The 17,851-nt window shown below is 45.3% G+C and overlaps 1 protein-coding gene across 3 annotated transcripts; it reads right to left on the bottom strand.

The window, feature by feature from the left end:
• Positions 1–311: 311 nt before the first annotated feature.
• pdgfab (platelet-derived growth factor alpha polypeptide b) lies at positions 312–17,549 on the bottom strand. 3 transcript variants are annotated; one of them, XR_312026.1, is made up of 7 exons: positions 16,843–17,549; positions 15,728–15,824; positions 12,002–12,145; positions 10,606–10,796; positions 2,638–2,764; positions 1,948–2,077; positions 312–1,262 (listed from the first exon to the last, which is right to left on the bottom strand). XR_312026.1 is itself a non-coding variant. In XM_005744379.1 (6 exons), the coding sequence occupies exons 1-6, from the start codon at positions 16,900–16,902 to the stop codon at positions 1,249–1,251; spliced, it is 633 nt and encodes a 210-aa protein (XP_005744436.1). In that variant the 5' UTR covers positions 16,903–17,549; the 3' UTR covers positions 312–1,248. The 3 variants fall into 3 exon arrangements, 1 of the variants encoding a protein (XP_005744436.1); XR_312027.1 differs by having other exon boundaries at positions 10,606–10,793; XM_005744379.1 differs by lacking the exon at positions 1,948–2,077.
• Between the last annotated feature and the right edge of the window lie 302 nt (positions 17,550–17,851).

Genomic DNA, 17,851 nt, shown 5'->3' with positions numbered 1-17,851 from the left:
CTTTTTGTGCACTCATGTGATTGGCAGACACTGATTTGCTGAATGCATGTTTGTGGTAAATATTGCCTAAAGGATAGGGCAGGGCGTGTCACTGCCTTAGCATATGCCACAGTGCGTACGCGCACACACACACACACACCTGGGCTGTTTTATCCCCATCTTTTATCCTGTTCACAGCTGTGACACACGCACACACACGCACGCACGCGCCTACTTTCACCCCTGACCTAATTTTTTTGCACCCCCCCGCCCCGCCCAGATGGATTAAATATAGACATTCAAGAACAACAAAAAGAAAACATAATTCCCGCTTGGATATAAGTATGCATAATATATTTCATAACAAAAATAAAGCATCTTCCTGTACTGACTCTCAAAAACTCCTCCTCACACACATGTATCCAAACCATATACAAGACTGGACATCAATCAGATATACTGTAATATAATAAGAAACATGGCTGACAAGAAAACAAAATTACACTGAGATTGTGATACTGATGGTTGCAAAGAACCAGACCTATTGCAAAAACATGATGAAACATCTTTCTTTCGTTTGTTTTTTTTCTTTCATAATGGAAAGCAAACATCCACACATAAATAGCTTGCAAGAAGAACGACTACTTTCTTTTCAAATTGAACTGTACATAGCAGGTGGGCAAAGTCACAACCAGAGGTCTCGGAGCAAACATCTGTCAACTCAAAGTGTTTGATGCTCCATAAAGAGTCTCTTTCATTCCATCATTTTTTTCCCTATATCCCTCTGTCTTTTTTCCTGTGAATGCAAGACTCATTTAAGCAGGTCAGAGTACTTGTGTTAAATTGGAGCACTTGATTTTCATCGAGATGTGGTCCAACTGTTCAACAGCTGTTCAACTGTCGCCCAGTCAAAATGTCCATCACCGATCGATCCCTTTCATCGTCTCCCTTTGGCCTTTTTCCTGGCCTGCCCGAGATCCGCAGCATCCTCTCTTTTCTTCTTAATCAGCCATTTAGGTAAGTGGCTTACCGCAGAGAAAGTCACCGGCTGTTTTCTTTTTCAAAAGCACCTTTGGTATCTCAGTTGTTTCTATCTGCTGTCTCTTTTTCAGTCTGACATCTTTACAGAAAAGTTTGGGGTTTATTTTGTTTTGTTTTTTTGAGACGAAGGTTGCACGGCAGCGGGGAAGAGGACAGAGCAGGTGTCATTTTTGGAGGCCTCCTCTATTTAGGCACCTCCCACGCTGAAGTCCCTTGTTCTGATTGGTCTCACCTCACATCCACTGTGGGAGAGAGAGAGAGAGAGGAAGGGTGAGATTAGAATCACAGGTTTACAAAAACAATACATGTTTGTTTTTATGTTTGATTTTTTAAAATCAGGAAAAAGATATCCAACTAGATTACGGGATTTAGAGCCCAATTTAACCAGTTTGTTCATGCATTTCAAACACAGCTCAAACAAGATCTGCAGTGTTCTGAATTACCTTTCTCCATATTTCAAAGACAGCGCTCAGACCAGACATGTCCAGTCAAAATACGGCGTGTGTGTTATTTTGGTTATGTTTGGTGTTTTTGCTTGTGTGCGTGTGGCTGAAGTAAAGGACAGAATGAGGAAAATCACAAATACTGGTCTCTTATTTTTTTAGAGGGTGATGATATGATAGGGTGAAAGACCGTAAAAGAAAACTCAGGAGTGATTTCTAGAAAGTGAAGCAAAACAAACAGTTGCTTTACTGTACAATGAAATGAGATCATGCAAGCACAAAACACAGCAGATAAAAGCAGTGTGCATGCTCAGCAGGCCACAAGCTCAACATGCAGCATTGAGGATGACACTCCTTAGTTCCTCCTCTTTTCACACTGATTGGCTGTGATGTTATTGGGTGATTGGCAGGGCCCTTTCTTTGCACCTGATTGGGCCAGTGCACTGCCGAAAGGTGATTAAAGGCTGCAGTTCTTAAGTCCTACCTGTTCGCTTCAGAGCTCTCCAGTGGACTTTGGGGTAATGAGTGAAACTTTTTGTTTTAAGTCACCAATAATCCCTTGGTGCGTCTTAGCTTTTTAGGTTTCCTTTTTTTACCTTTGGCCCTACGTTGGCCTGAAAACACAAAAGTCAGGGAGGGTGGATAGGAAGGAGGGTTACAAGCGAGAAGCAGGGGTTTATAATACAGAAAGAGCCACAACAGCCCGGGGACAGAAGCAGAGAGTGCAAAGATTTAACACTATAAATTCTTGAGATGCCTTATCAGCACACATTACAGCGCTTATCTGCTCCCAAGGAGAAAAGAGGCCTCAGATCAAGGCACCGGCGGTTTACCTGCTGTCATGCCAAGCAGCCCTTTGGACACCCTCCCTTAACACACAAGTACACATACACACACACACATCCTCATCTTACAAGGCACAAGCACACAAGCTTTACAGTTTTGCAATAGTGAGCCGCTTCATGGGTTCGTTTGGGGCAATCACAGAGAAAAAAGAAAAAAGAAAAAAAAAAGGTCATCCAGTGCAAAGCCATGGAGACAAACAGAGAGAAGACCATCAGACCGATATGAGGAAGATGGGAAAGTAGAATGCACGATCAGGAAGAGGGGTCGGTTTCTGCAATCAAACTCAGCTTCTAAGTGCTTTTTTGCAAAGAAGCAAAGCTTCATTTACCTGCTTCTGGATCCGAGGGCTCTACCGCGTGATGATGTGATGTGCATACACACTCCAGGTGGTCTTCTAACCGCACAAAGACTTCTTTCAACTTGGGTCTCCTCCTCACATACTCCACCTTGGCTACCTGAAGAGAGGAAGAGGGAAAAGGTTAGCTACAGACCCTGCTTCAGCAACATCATTACTCTTCTGTGTGCCTCGGAGAATGCACACACTCATTGCCCATCTGCTAATATCAAGAGGCGTAGCTCTGTGACTGATGACACATCCATAAATCGATTCACAGAAAGAAAAACAAAAAAAAAAAACATTGTCTTGCTGTGTTTGAAGTGTGACAGCAGCATTCCCCTGAGGATGATTCATTGACTTCCACTAGTCGTGTGCTCATATAGACTCTTGATCAGGTGTTTAAAAGAGTGGAGTGTATGACCTTGTCCAAGCAAGCTCAAACAAGGAGGAAAGGGATGGAGGGTGGTGGTGGGAGGGGGCGTGAGCATTGTAGGCCCTCAAGCGCAGGAAAGAGTTTACTCTGGTAGAAGAGAAGAAGCTAGGAGCATCCACATCCAGACAGACACACGCCTAAAGTCATTCACCTTGTCATAACACGTTTGGAGGCATTTCTTTGTGGGTTAGGGAAAGTGTTGCTTAGCATGCATTAAAGAAATACTAGGTGTAATCTAAGCAGAAAAAGCAAACCTTCCCATCAAGCAAACACAAGAAGCAATGCAGGAATTCCAAAGCAGGTAACACCCACTTACTTTAAGCCTTAGACCTCTATTTCTCACCCGACTGCCAGCAACAAAAACAATCGCCTGTCGGCAGTTCATGAAGACGCTGTATTGATTAAAGCTTAAATGAAAGCTGAATGGAAAGGGTTGTGTTTAGATTACGATGATCTTATTGTGTAACTCGGGGGAGGTGGCTGCATGCTTTTTCATTCTCTGATCTGAGTGCCAAGGGCACAGAAACCTCCCCATCCACCGCCGAGGGGCCCGGGGGCCACATGGAAACAATATCCTCAGCTTCAACCATCTTAGTTGCTGCACGAGAAGGGATATTGGGCAAAATCTCCCAGCACTCTCAAGCGATATGAACAACACAGTTTTTCAGTCAGCACAGGGATCATTTGCACGCAGACAAGGCGCAAAACCAGCGAGTGGCTTTTCTTACCCACGGTGGCGTACTGCCAAGGCTGCCTGTCGGTGTCAAGTTAGTCATGCAAACTAATAAACATACAAGTCCCTGTATGATAAAAGAAAGTATAATGCTGACATTCACACAGAGAGGCCAGCTTCATGTTGGTGCTACAACTGTGGCTCGGAGTCGATGGTCATCAGGTGAGACTAAAACCGAGGCAGAAAGAAGTGAAAGACGAGGAGCTTCACCGGTCACTCCTGTGCAACAGTTTCTTACGAGTAAAGAAAGGGAGTGAAAGGAGGGCGAGCGAGCACAAGAGGTATGCAGTGAGCAAACAACGGACAATGGCGTCTGGGCTAGTGGCGGTGGTGTATTTTCTATCATCAGGCCCCGAGAAAGAGAGCAGGTGAAAGGCCGAGAGAAGAGAAGAAGATGGAGTTTTAAAAAAAAGAAAAAAAAAGTGAACCATCACTCCCGTGTGTGTGTGTGTGTGTGTGTGTGTGTGTGTGTGTGTGTGTGTGTGTGTGTGTGTGTGTGTGTGTGTGTGTGTGTGTGTGTGTGGAAGCAGAGGGGGTCATTTAAGGCAGTGAGACGGACGGCTCGCTGTGATCATGACTCGCATGAGATGACATTCATGCGTTACCTATTAACGCTTAGATCCTGGGTTGCCCACTGAGAAACAAAGTTTACTACACTAACACCGAGGGGACAGACAGCTAGAGAAGTTATCAAGGCTTATTGTTATCTACCAAAAGTGAAGCAGCATCGCCGTTTCCCAGAAAACTTGCTAATATTTAATCAGATTATCTAACTGAAAAACAGGGAGCTAAGGGGAATGTCGGAATACTTCAGAAGAAGTCTGTAGGAAGCAAAAATAAAGAAACCGCCACATCTGACATTTACTGCTGATCCTAGTAACACACACACACACACACACACACACACACACACACACACACACACACACACACACACGCCTAAACAAACAGCTATTGACTGAAGGATAAAGCAATGGGCCCCCATGATGAGAGGCCCAGCAGTAAGCTTGTCTCCTTGCCCCTCGCACAGCAGGGTTAAAAGCACTCCCTGCAGGAGTTGGTACACACACACACACACACACAGATTCACACACACACCCAAAAAAATTATTTTATTTTTTAAATCTAAACAAGTTTCTGTGCAACAGTTTTCCTCAAAGTGCATGTGCTCTGACCAGTAAGTTGACGCTTTCTCTTTCAATTTCTGCCTCGCTTCCTGTTTCCTATGTTATGGGGAACCGTTAATGCTGTCGTGGAAGGAACCATTGTTCCCTTTTTTTTTCTTAACTATTTTTTCCACTTGGCTTTCATATTTACTTCTGTCATATTTTTTAAGCACTTCTTAACCTTCATACAAAGATCACCGGCTTCCTATCTGGCACAGAATCAATCACTTTCCAAATAAAACATACATCAGAAAGAGACCCCCATGCTATGACAAGGGGCCCCACACTCTCTTTGTATAAATCAAGCTCCTCTAAACTCCCTGGAAAGCCAGGGCCCTGAGAAAAAGTCCCCTGAGTCGCTGTGGAATGATATCCGATGCAGAGGGTTGGGGTGAGGCCGGGGGCTCTGGGAAGTGCACCCCCGTGGTTTGTCCCCAGTGTCTCCGCAGCCTTACTTGTGAATGCAGTCATCCCAGTCGAGTTAATTGGGAATTCCCTGAGTGCACAGCACTGATGAGAGCATGATGGAGAGGAAAGTTTTACTCCGGCCTTCCAAGGAAAACACAGTGAGGATGTAGATGTGCACCGCAGGCCATCATGAACTGGAACAGCAACAGAACTGAGCAAAAATAAATAAAAATGTATGCGTGCTCTTGGAGAATGGAGGGTGGAAAGAGGCAGGATTGGGTGGCAAGTCATCTGTCAAGACGGAAATTAGGCAAGAGCGGCCTGACAAAAAGGAACCGTTGCTGGGGGTGCCACAACTGTGAGGCTTCTTGTACTTACAACTTTGTGTCTGTCTGTGTCCTGAGATCAAAAAGAAAGGGAAAAAAAGCCAGAAGACAAGTATGAAAACTGAACTTTAGACAAAGACTGCCAAGATAATCTGCTGCTGCTCACACAGACACAAACTTTGGATAATGGGTGAAAGAGGTTATCACAGGCTGTGTGTGAAGAAGAGAGGAAGCAAGGAGGACATTTATCACATCTCTCGCAGGTCTGCAACACTTCAGGGTACACCACTGTCGTGTAGCCACACACATACGTCTCCAGATGTGCACATCTATCTTCCCCAGACCGCATCACGTACCTCTCCTGCACAACTATCATGCAATATCAAATATCAAAGAATCTGAAGATGTGTATAATCTTTGTTTTTGGGGGGTTGTTTGGGTTTTTTTTTTTTTAAGTGAACAACAGAACAGAGTTAGAGACATTACTGAGAGGAGAAAACGAGGTTTTAATGAGAGAGAGCAAATGAGATAAAGTAAATGGCAGAGGGGTCAAATTAGAGAGCGGGGATGGCTCGGATTCAGGAAAGAGACAGAAAGAGCAAGGAGGGAGTGAACAACTATTTGACTGAACAGACAATCAGACTCCAAGACTGAAAAGGGAAGGTGGAGGGGCAGTTCTGTATTGAGAGGAGATGTGGAGGGGGAGGATGAAGTCTGTAGGGAAGAGCAAAGCAGGGGAGGATTGAAGAAAAATACAGAAATGAAGTAAAATGTGATTAAAATATGGTTTTTCCTGTTCGGACTGATGCATTCCAGCCGGTGCAGCAGAGGCCAAACTTTCCATCTTGGAGCTTCGCGAGGACACTCCCATTGGTCTGTCACGACCTGCCCCGCAACCCCCGCCATATACACCACAAACACGCTTGTGCGCACACAAACTCTCTCACCCTTCCTTTGTCTAGCGGAGCTAAGTGAATCAAAGGGAAAATAATTCACAGCTGCAGAAGACTTCAAAACCAGGAGGCCCCTCGTTCTCCATCTGCACCCCTACCCTTCAAATGATCATAAATCATTCCCACTGTATCACCGTCACGACGCCTTTTATTTATGAAACACCCCGTAAGTCAGGGTGCCACACAACCGCGGGGCTAGAGCTACTGCTTTACCCCCCAAAACCAAACACCCGGATGTGACCTACTGTTGCTGAGGTAACTGTCAGTACGTATGTTGTGTGTTTGTGCGTAAAGGTCGGGGTCGGGGCCGGCGCAGCGAGATGTGTGGACCCCCACACTCAGCACTGTGGCTTTATCCGCCTGGCCTCTGTCAGCCTCCACTTTGATCCAGTAGCCATCAACACTTCATTACTCTGCAGCCCGTCTTCCTCTTTGCACAAACGGTCTTGTCCCTACTCTGCAGTTGGTGAGCTTACATCGCTTAGCATGGAGTGCTCACGCTATTCACTCACACACACACACACACACACACACACCTTGGGTTTACACAGATGTGCTGATGACCCTCGACAACCTCTGCAAAATACCTGTACATCAAAGGTGACTGAAAGCCTCGAGCTACTGAACCAAACCAAGACTGAGATGAACTGAACTGAATGAACAGTTTATTAGACTAAGGCCCTATTTTCTATAGTGGGATTTAAAAATGTGCCAGGACATGTATATACAGCCCCAATTTTTCAGTTTCACAACTCACAATTTCCTCCTGTGCATGCATTAAAAATCTACAACTTCTGATTTGCTTGCTTTAAGAAAAGGTTTTCCTTTGTTTTTTCAAAAAGGCATAGTTGTCCATGTTTATGGGGAATGCAGTATACTGCAAAAGCCTTAAGAGCTGATGAGTGACAGGTTGAATGACAGCTCTGTTCTTTGCCTCTGCCACAGCCTGTTTGCAGTCGTATTTCTGCATGTATGTACACACAAACACAGACGCGCAAAAGAATTTAAAAGCGCACGTCTTTCCACGCAGTTTCTATCCCTTTTCCTGTCGAATCCCGCCTGCTTCAAAATCACCTGTTTTATGAGTGAGTGCGTCTGCAGACACTCGGAGCCAAAAGCGCTGAGAAAACCATCAGAAATACCGGACACAGCTGCAGCCGTCAGCCAGCAGAGACAGACAAACACAAAGAGGATGAACTGAGGGAATACAGGAGAGAGGAGATGAAGACAAAAATAGGAACTTGGAAGTGTTTTGTGCCAGCGATAAATAAATTTGGGCATGTTTATATTTTGAGCTATCCATGCCATGTCAAGATTATAACAAGTTTAAGAACTCTGTGGCACAAAATCAGCAGCATGCTGGCCAAGAGGTTTCTTGGCAGCCTTCTGCTGATAAAACACCACAAAGAAAAGACAAATGAGAACTCTGAATAGAAAAGAAATGCGAGAGCCAAGATGCCGGGATAAAGAGAGTGATTATGGTGTCACTGAAAGTGCAAGAGGAGGCGGGGTGCAGGAATAGGTAAAGGAATGCTGGGATGTAAATACATGAAAACATAATAACATTAGCTCATTAGAAACTGTTTACCTCTCTTTGTTTCTCTTTCTGTTTCTCTTTCCACCTTCCTCACTTGATCTCTTTTACGGACACTGAACCATCTCTAAAAGCCTGCCACGTCGCTTATCTTTACACCTCTCACTTTTACTGTGTTCTCTTCCATGCCAAGGCATGCAGACAACACAAAACAAGTGTGTAAACGAAATTGACACGTACAAGGTCCCAGAGGCTGACTTATCTCGATGAAGGAGTAAAGTGCAAAATGCAAAAGAGTGAGTGAATGGGCAAAACCAAGAGAAAAGAAAAGAAAAGATGAATTTAGAATATGGCCCTGTTTCCCCCCCCTCAGGTTAGCTGGCTCTTTTCTTTTTCTTTTTTTTTTTTTATTACCCCATCACAGGGCAGGGCAGCCTTCTACAGAACGAGGCCTGCACAGACCCGCTTGCTTCTTTTGGGTCCACAGCATGAAAAAGGAATAAGGGAAAGAAAGAGAGAAGGGGGAAAAAATAAATAAAGGTGCATTTGGACAAATGCAAAGTGTCATGAGATGGAAAGAAACACCGCAAATGTGTTCTTTTCCCATCCTTGCTTTGGAGGAAAAAAAAAAAAAAAAAAAACAAGCCAGGCCAACGGTAGACGAACAACATTTTTAGTTTTCTAATAAATGAAGGCAGACACACAAATTGAACCCCTATTCAGACAGAGGACACACAGGGGAAAAAAAGAAGGAAAAAAAACCAACTTGGCATGAGACAATGTTTCTCACGCACAATGCGATGAATGTCTCCTGACCGGAGCCCTGACGGATGACCTTTACAGGGATACGACGCTTCTCAGACGCCCTCCCGCACCAGAGGCTGGAACCACATGGAAAAACTGACCCCCTTGAAACCCGTTCCACCATGCCTGAAGGTCCCTCAAGTCAGTGGGCTCATTTTGCCCTTTGTGTCAAGATGGGGTGGGGCGGAGTGGGGGTGGGGGGGGTTGACAAAGTTGCATGGATCACTGCATTCCAGGAATAGCTGAATCAAGCCTTATAGTGTCCTCCATGCTGTTGTCAGTCTCTCTCCATCCCTCATCGCTGTGATCACAGACAGTGCTCCCATTGAGGTCTGGCAGACGGAGAGACAGATGAGCTTGCATGCAGACAGACAGAGCTGTGCTGTACATCAGAGCTCCACTCTCCTTCCACGCTATGAGTCAGCAGGTCTTACCATAAACTCTGTGCCCTGGGTGCAATGGCTTCTGCCCTACAGTGACCGTCTTGCCAGAGCTGCCTCACCCTCCCTGCACCATAAGTACACGAGGAGATCCTCCTATTAATACTGAAATCTGCATGGCCTGTGCCAGGGTGCCAAAGGGGAAAGAGGGGGCAAGCCCAAGATTGATATTTGTTTTATTACCTATTCCTCTGCTGGTCTATCAACGCGGCATCTTTAAAGTCCTGCAAAAGGACCAGGAGACAAAGCAATGTACCAGCGAGGGCAGCTGGGCAAGATCAGAATTGGAGAAGAAACAATAGAGCGCGAAGATGAGTGTGCAGTCAGACTGTTCCAGGCTACCCTGTTTATTCCCTGGTTGTCTCTTACTTACAGAACAGACCACATAACTCCCATACCTCCAAACAGAGCTATGCTCAGGCTAACAGGCTGAAGTGTAAATACGTCAAAAATACATCTCCCGCTCCAGCCGCTGAGTCTCTCCTCTGATCCTGAACAGGACATGTTTTCAAGCAACCATTGCCAAAGAGTCTCTGAGAACAGTGCAACCCCTTCTCTCATCCTCTTTGTCACCCTGTCTTCTCTGGGCTTACTGTTTCCCGAAAGGTCCAAACAGAGAAGACAGGAGAGGTGTACTTGTGCAATAGTGAGAGACAGATACTTTCTAGATACAAGACTCCATCTCTGTCTCTTAGCCTGTCTTACATCTGCCAGGAGCATCCCTCTTGGGTCATTCCTTCAACAGATGTCATGGTTCCAAGTGCCAACAGCCCCATCTCCTCCTCTCCTTCCTCCTCCTTCCTTCCACCGTCCTGTCACAGCCAACCCAGGGCCTCTCACCAAACATGAGAAGAGAGGGTGGTGATCGATAAAAAAAAAATGAAGGATAGAGGGAAGGAATGGAAGCAGCAGGTTAGGTTAGGTGGCCAATTCTGGAACCGTGAGGAGGAGGGTTGCAAAGAAAATAGGGAGTAAAGTGTGGAACAAGTATCCAGAAAAACATATTAGCCCAATTTTGCCTCCCTGTTTTACTTACCTGCAGAGAGGAACAGTGGTGAATGGATGTGGAAGCAAGTGTGTTTGCACTGAGCAGGTGACTGGGTTTAATATGATGCAGTCATGGATTTATGCAAACAACCTATGCTGTAGGCGTGCGTCTTACCTTAACGGTGCGGTGGTGTTTGCGGGAAGGGTGACAGCGCATGTTGCTGGTGTTGCAGCAGCCCGTGCAGCGCTTCACCTCCACACAAGGCGGCCATATCAGGAAGTTGGCAGACGTGGGATCCACCTGGCTCCTGGGGATCTCGTAGATCACCGTCCGTGTCTTGCAGACTGCTGGAACTGCCTCCTCTACTGTAACAGAGACGAGCGAGAGGGGGGAGAGAGGGAAAGTCGAGTTAATGACTTTGGTCTGCGCCGGCATTTGTTATCATCTTTTCCATCTCGATGTACTGTTGTAATCTGTCCTGTTCGCTCACAGCTGCTTCATGCATTCTTTCGCTGCTCGTTATTTGATGAGTCATTTGATGTGGGAGCTGTTTGTCTAGGCTAAGATCACACCCAACCCCATTTAAGGCTGTTAAGAAGACAAGCTATCCAAAAAAAACAAAACACAAAGCTGATCTCATATCAGCTAAGAAGCTTGGGACTCGATGAGAGATTAAAATAGTAGTCTTTTGTTCAGAGAACCCAGTGGAGTTAATGCAGCGTGACAAGGCCAGAAACCTCACGTGCACCGGTGGGAAATCTAATAATGGCCTTTGATCCCGCTGGCTGTAATGAAGACTTTAAGTATTCATAGCAGATTTAATGCTCCGAGAGGCACTTAAACCTAAAGACTTGATATAGTGTGTACAGTAAGATGCCATTATGTCGTAAAGATGATATGTGCATCATGTGGAGACAGCTGCCACAATGGTAAACAGTACATTACACTTATGATATATATGAAATACAACCAACCACATTATCCTGTGTGGCTTTAAATGCTGTGCCACTTAGGGTATAGAGTCTTAATGCACACGCATCACACATTACACGGTGTTCTACACGCCTCTATCAGATATCGTACCGCGTGGCGTTTTATGAAGAAATCTGACTGAGAGCCCAGACGAGCTGCAACTTGAGCCCTGAATGCCTGGAATTTCCACGCTCAAGGATATATTTCTCTCCTGACGCGTGTGCCTTAGATCTGTGAGCCTCCGGCCAATTACAAGGCTTCGTGTCAGACGGCCTCGTCAACCTCGCGCACCAGTCTCGTTTCTCATGATTCCTTGATTGCAGTAAATACCGAGTAGACGTCTTCATTAGGGTTCCCTTTTATCCACAAAAAGGCAACATAAAAGCCACTAACCATTAGCTTTGTTTGAAATTAGTGTAAAGTGATCAGTTTCATCTCCTGGGAACTCGTGTCGGGGGTGATATTTAAGACGCGGGTTATTTTTAGGGCGTCTTTACACTGTAATCTTATGTGCCAAAGTGTGATGCAGGCTATATGGTGTAAAAAGTAATCATGATGCAACCTCTGAGTTGAGCACGTTGTACTCTGTCGGCCTTACCAATGCTCCTCTTGCGTCGGCTGTGCAGCTGGGAGCTCTTCAGGTCACCGTAGTAACCATAATGATGAGAGGAGTTCTTGTGGTGGTTTGGTTGCTTGTGGTGCATGTGGTGCTTGGGCTCCTCAATAACATTGTTTCCGGTACCTCAACAAAAAAGAAGGCCGCCATGTTAATAATGTCACAAAGAGAATAAAAGCAAAACACAAACACACACAAAGCTTATTCAGCCAATAAACCAGCTATGAGTTGCAGCTTTAACAATGCTGAATGGCTGCGATGGGTGGCTTGGTAGACCTCAGGAAAAGCCGGCATGCGATCGGCCGTTGATGTTTTTATATACCCGATCCACAACAAATTGTGTGTTGGTTAGTCACACAACCATAATAAGATGGTAACTTCTGACTGGTTTCTCAGGGCCTATAGTTCCCTTCAACATGCTGGTGGGCAGGAGGGCAGAGTGACTGCTGGTGAGGTCACAAACTGAGGTAAACAGTCCAGAGGACACAGGGTGCAGGCAGGAGGCCCATTTTTACACACAGCTCTGCATAATTGTAAAGCTCTGTGTGTCAGCCTCACTCACTCATTTGGCAGGAACTTTCCACACACGCATGAAGTAGCTAGACGCAGGTGAGTCAGCACGCTCCCTCAAAAACAACCAGCTTTCACAGACACACGCGGGGGGGGACTAAAGTGGTCATTTGACAGGTGGTACTCAGCCACCATTATTCCTGCCCTAATTAGCGGTTTGGTGTCTCTTATTTGCCTGAAAATGTTTGCTTTTTCAATCATTTAGTGGCTTGGAAAAGTACATGTTTTGTTATGCTAGCTCCTCAAAGTTCTCTAACCTCAGGTCAATGTAGCCAGTTTTTTTTTTTTCCACATTCATGGTCATCTGATAAAGCTTGCTTGTTTTGGTCCCCACCCAGGATATAAGGTGCACTGCAGAAAAGTACCAGAGCAGCAATAAAATGATAACACTTCCCTGCAGGATACTGCCCTTTCTAAGAGAGCAGAGTCTGAGAGTGTTTGCTAAGTGGGTGGGTCCTACCCGTCTGTAGGCACAGCACAAATGCTTCACCTGGCTAACACACTCCTATGCATGTACACTTAACAGAAACACATAGCGACAGTTACACAAACTCTTATTATTATTCAGCATGGCAGCCTAAAACCCAATGTACACCGGCACAACAAAGCTTACCCACAGGCAAACACATTCCACCCCCTGAGCCGCTTTGTGATCTGACCAGAGTCATCTAAAGGGATTTCCTCTATCTATATAAAGTCCCCCTTCAGGATTGGTTGTTTATTTGCTTCTTGATGCTGTCTTTTTCCACATTTGTCAACTTTCGGTCTCAGTGTAGTCTCTTTAGTGAGTAGTCAAAGGAACTTGTCGTGCGCTCAGTCAGACAGGGAGTGAGTGCACAACACCTACCTACCTCTGACTGGACGTCTAACTAACAATCTTTATACAAGGTCACTCAGGCTGTGCTCAGTTTACCCCTGTCCTCATTTCAGGAGTGAAGAAGAATGTGACACTGTAGCCCACCCAGATTTTCAAAATCTGATGTGGAAAAGGGAGATGTGACAGACTCTAAGTCCCCCCGCTCCTTATTTTCAGCATCACTGGGTAATCCTTTATGCTTAATGGAAAAAAGACAGAAAATGTTGGTAAGAAGGGAAAAATAAGGACGGGCAGAATAAGAAAGGAGTCAGCACCAGGGGGGTGAGGGGTTTGCTCCACTGCTGATTCCAGGTGACTAAGGAGCAACAGCACCCCCAGAATGTTGTCAAACTGAGACAAGAGAAAAGAAACCATGCAGGAGACTATCTCATGCCTTGAAGGCAAATTACTCCCTCCTTTTACCCCTCCTCCTCTCCTTTGTCCCTCTGCTTATTTAAATAGCTAGCACTCTATTGACTCATCGCAATAAGTGACCCCCATAATTCTCTCTCTGTGCCGTTCTTCCTTGATTTGTTATTTGAGAGCATCTACATGGTTGAGTTGACAAAGCATTCGTTTAGGTCACAAGGGCAGCATGCCCCCTCTGTGGGTGCAAGAGCGGGTAGAGAGTACACAAACGTTGTTTTTGCAGATTTGCGGGTAGTCCTGGTGTACAGGGCGTAAACTGTCAGCTTTTCAGAAACAAAGCGGGTTGCACAACTACTGCAGTCTTTCTACAGAAAGTGAGAATACAACCTCCGGATTCCTGTTCCCTCCTCCACCTCTGCCCCATGCTAAGAGTCAGGTTCCCTTTTCTGTCAAAGTTCTTCAGTGAAAGAGATAAGAGCAGGCAGGCAGGGGGCCACCTCAGGAGGGAAGAGAGGAGCAGAGAGGAGAGGAGCACCTCAGGGGCCAGACGGCCATCTGCAGGCTCCAACAGGGTCATCTCATCTGTCAGTCAGAGCTAAAGACACCATCCTCCCGAAAGCAAATGCAGGCCAAGATGAGCAAAGCAGCACTAAATGAAACATTCATCCTGACAGGCAGATTTATTTTAACTCTTGATCATTACAATACAGTTCTTTGTTGAAATATTCCAGGTGCAATGTGTTGCATACCCTTTCAGATGCTTCTCTTTCTCCCTCCCTGTTTAATATGCTACAACATTTGCTATATATTGCAACAAAAGCTCTGAAAATATCCCTCTGGCTGGCGTCAAAAGTCTTTTAATGGGCTGACCAGGGCTGCCAAGTGGGCCTTTGGACAGATTTATGTCCTCGTAACAATGATCAGCCTACTACTGTTACCCTGAAAAACATTACCCCGCTTTCAGAAAGACATTTTAATTCAATTATAAACACCTCTCCTCATGCTAGAGGCACTCAGGGAATCTTTTCTGGGCTCGGCATAAAGAGGAGTGATCACTGTTGTGCAGTACAGGCTGGTTTGATTGTGAACTGATAACATACTAATGATGTGGGAGCTATTAGTCCTAATTAACATGTTCATCAATAAGGCAAATGCATGCTCACACAGAAGAATACTTGAGCGAACGTCCGGTCCCAGCGCTGCTCTGCTGAGTATATGGTTAAGGGTTGCTAATGAGCTATGACTGGTGAGGCAGCTTACATCATTTGGGACTGTTAAAGCAAATTTTGTAATTGCCTGTGTCCATCAACTAATCTCTATGGGTGAGAGAGTTTCACCCGGTAAGTTGATCTCAGAGGGTCCAAGATGACCTGGTCTCAGTGAACATTCAACCTTTGTCACACGTGCACAGTAAATGCACCTGTTGCAGTTTTATCGTGCTTGGCAGACCCCCACTGGTGCACAGATCCCTCAGCAATTTCCTGCACATGGTTATGTTTTTGAAGATTCATTTCTGGTGTGCACTGGTTTCCCGCCTGAATGGAGCTGGCAAATATGTGCCAACACATTTCATATACCTGTTTGTTTACGTAATTCATTAAATCTGGAATTGATTAAGTGTTGATACCAGCATACTGTCAGTGGCTTCTGGACTTAAGTTCTTTCTTAAACATCGCCATAGCCATTCGACTACAGGCTCCATAGTAATAGCCCATAGAAACTAAGCGCTGATATATTTAAAAAAAAAAACTATCTTTAGTAAATCCATGTGTTGATTTACAAAGAAAAATATATATCAGATGCTAATAAAAGACTATTCATGATATAATATCACATCTGAATAACCTTCGGTGCGTCAGGATTCTTAACGTAATTCATATGTGTGATTCAAAGCATCAAGAAGCAGAATTTACCTCTCCAGTCGATATCCAGTAGCCGCTGGAGGTCGCTGATGCTGTGGATTTCGCTGTGGGACAGTCGGTCTATCAGCTCTTGGGGAAACTCCACTTCCTTTGGGGTGGGCGCGGGTCGAGGGTGGTGGAGGAGGAGGAGGAGGAGGAGGAGGAGGAGAACGGTCGGGGCAAAGAAATCAAACGACAAATGAAGGTTAGAAATATGTGATGGACAGCTTTACAACAGTGTGCCAACAAGCAAGCAGATTTGTCTCATTGCCACACATCACCTCATCCACGGAGGAAAAAAAGCGGTCTCTTAAGAATTCTGCAGTTTAGGTAGTTCTCGTTAATTTGGAACCCAGATAACCGTAGAATAAACACATTAAACTTTAAAATGTGCGTTAAAAAAGGATTACCTTTACCTATCAGCATTTTAAAAATAGCTGTCTTGCGATAAGAGTTGCTTGTACTATCATAAACAATATCCTCTCCGCACTCTGCACTTGTTGCGGACCTGCAGGCACCTCAAGCAGAGCAAACCGTGCGACCCGCACAGGAGCAGGGGCTAAAAATATCAGCCGGAGCGGTTCCCATGATCGCGCTCAGCCCAACCAAAACGTTTGCCCAGTTGACTCAAGCTACGAACAGATTTGGCACATAAGCCAAAAATAACTGAGATATGCATCCAAGTGCAGACGTGATGTTTGTTCAAAAGCGCACAGTCACTGATACGCTGTTGTCGAGAAAAAAAATGAAAGCACATTCACACTAATGTTTAAAATCAGAGCCTACACCACCATGTTTTTTTGAATACATCGTTTATATCGGTTAAAAGTGAGTTAAAATTAAAAAAAATGAAAATAAAAACTGTCTTACATAAACCCATCTGTGTGTATCCGAGCCTCAAATGGTTTAAATCAAATCTCAGAGCTCTTACTTTTGTGGTTTTCTTTATCTGGACATTAAAGCTGTGCTGCTGAATGTGTGGCTCTTGTGAGAGGGTGCAAAGGCTCTTTGGGAACTTTGCACCCTCACAAGAATAAAACCCCCACACCACCAAGTATGACACGGGGGCCAAAGACACCGTCTATCTGACCCCACCGTGCCTCCACCAAGTTAACTAGTAACTTTACCTCAGCAGTGGCCAGCAGGTACGTCGTCCACAGCAGGATGTAGGAAAGTGTGGCTCTCATTTCCCTTTAATTTAGAATTTACTCGAATCTCAGAAAAAGTGCGAACGTGTAGGAGCCCCAGAGTCGCTCCTGGCCCCAGAGGATCCACAACCATCCCCTCTGGGAGAGAAACCCGGAGTGTCAGGCAGCTCAGCGTGCTCAGTCAAGACACCGCGCTGCACTTGCTTGAAGCTGTGAGAGGCTGGAAGTTGATTCTTGTTATTCACAGTGGATCGCGTCCTCCCGAACACACTCTGCTGCTGCGACTCGACATAGCTCCTCAAACGCAAGTGAGACAATCCCAAGAGACAAGCAGGACGCACATTGCCCTTCACTTTCTTAAAAGAAACTACAGGCTTCAAACTTGAACCCAGTTTAATATATATATATTTGGGGAAAAATGCAATAAACCCGGCTACTTTCAAGAAAATGTCACATAGGATTCAATAGCACGATTAATTTGCTGACTTTTTTTTTTTAGTATTTAATAGTCCTACATCAAATATTTATAATCCAAACGAGGAGAAAATCACACTGGGGAACGTTGTCCGTGCTGTGCTATCCAGAGCCTGTCTCGCAGCAGTCTGCGGAGTTCCTTGGCTGCGTGGGACTCTGGAGTGAATGGTGTCAGAGCGACTCTGAGGCTCTGGATATAGAGAGCAGCTCCGTGCCCGTTGCGCCTCCCCCCTTCCTTTGGTGATCGTGCATTTATTCAGTGAAGGGAAGCTGGTTGGCTGCTTAGATGACTTAAGACTCAAGAGCACATCCCCACCCCCTCAGTCCGTGTGTGTGTGTGTGTGTGTGTGTGTGTGTGTGTGTGTGTGTCCTTCAGCAGAGAGCCCATTCAGAGATTCAGGATGTAATCGATATTGATTATCAGTGATTAGAAAAGGGGGATGCAGGATGGAGATACTGAAGAGATACTGTTCTCATTAAATCATCTGACGGAATAAGCATGAAAACAAATGAT

Source organism: Pundamilia nyererei, unplaced genomic scaffold, assembly GCF_000239375.1.
Source record: "Pundamilia nyererei isolate P.nyererei 1_Seehausen unplaced genomic scaffold, PunNye1.0 scaffold00142, whole genome shotgun sequence".
Lineage (NCBI taxonomy): Eukaryota > Metazoa > Chordata > Actinopteri > Cichliformes > Cichlidae > Pundamilia > Pundamilia nyererei.
Note: the sequence above shows the minus strand (reverse complement) of the source record. Positions and strands in the feature narration are given on the sequence as shown.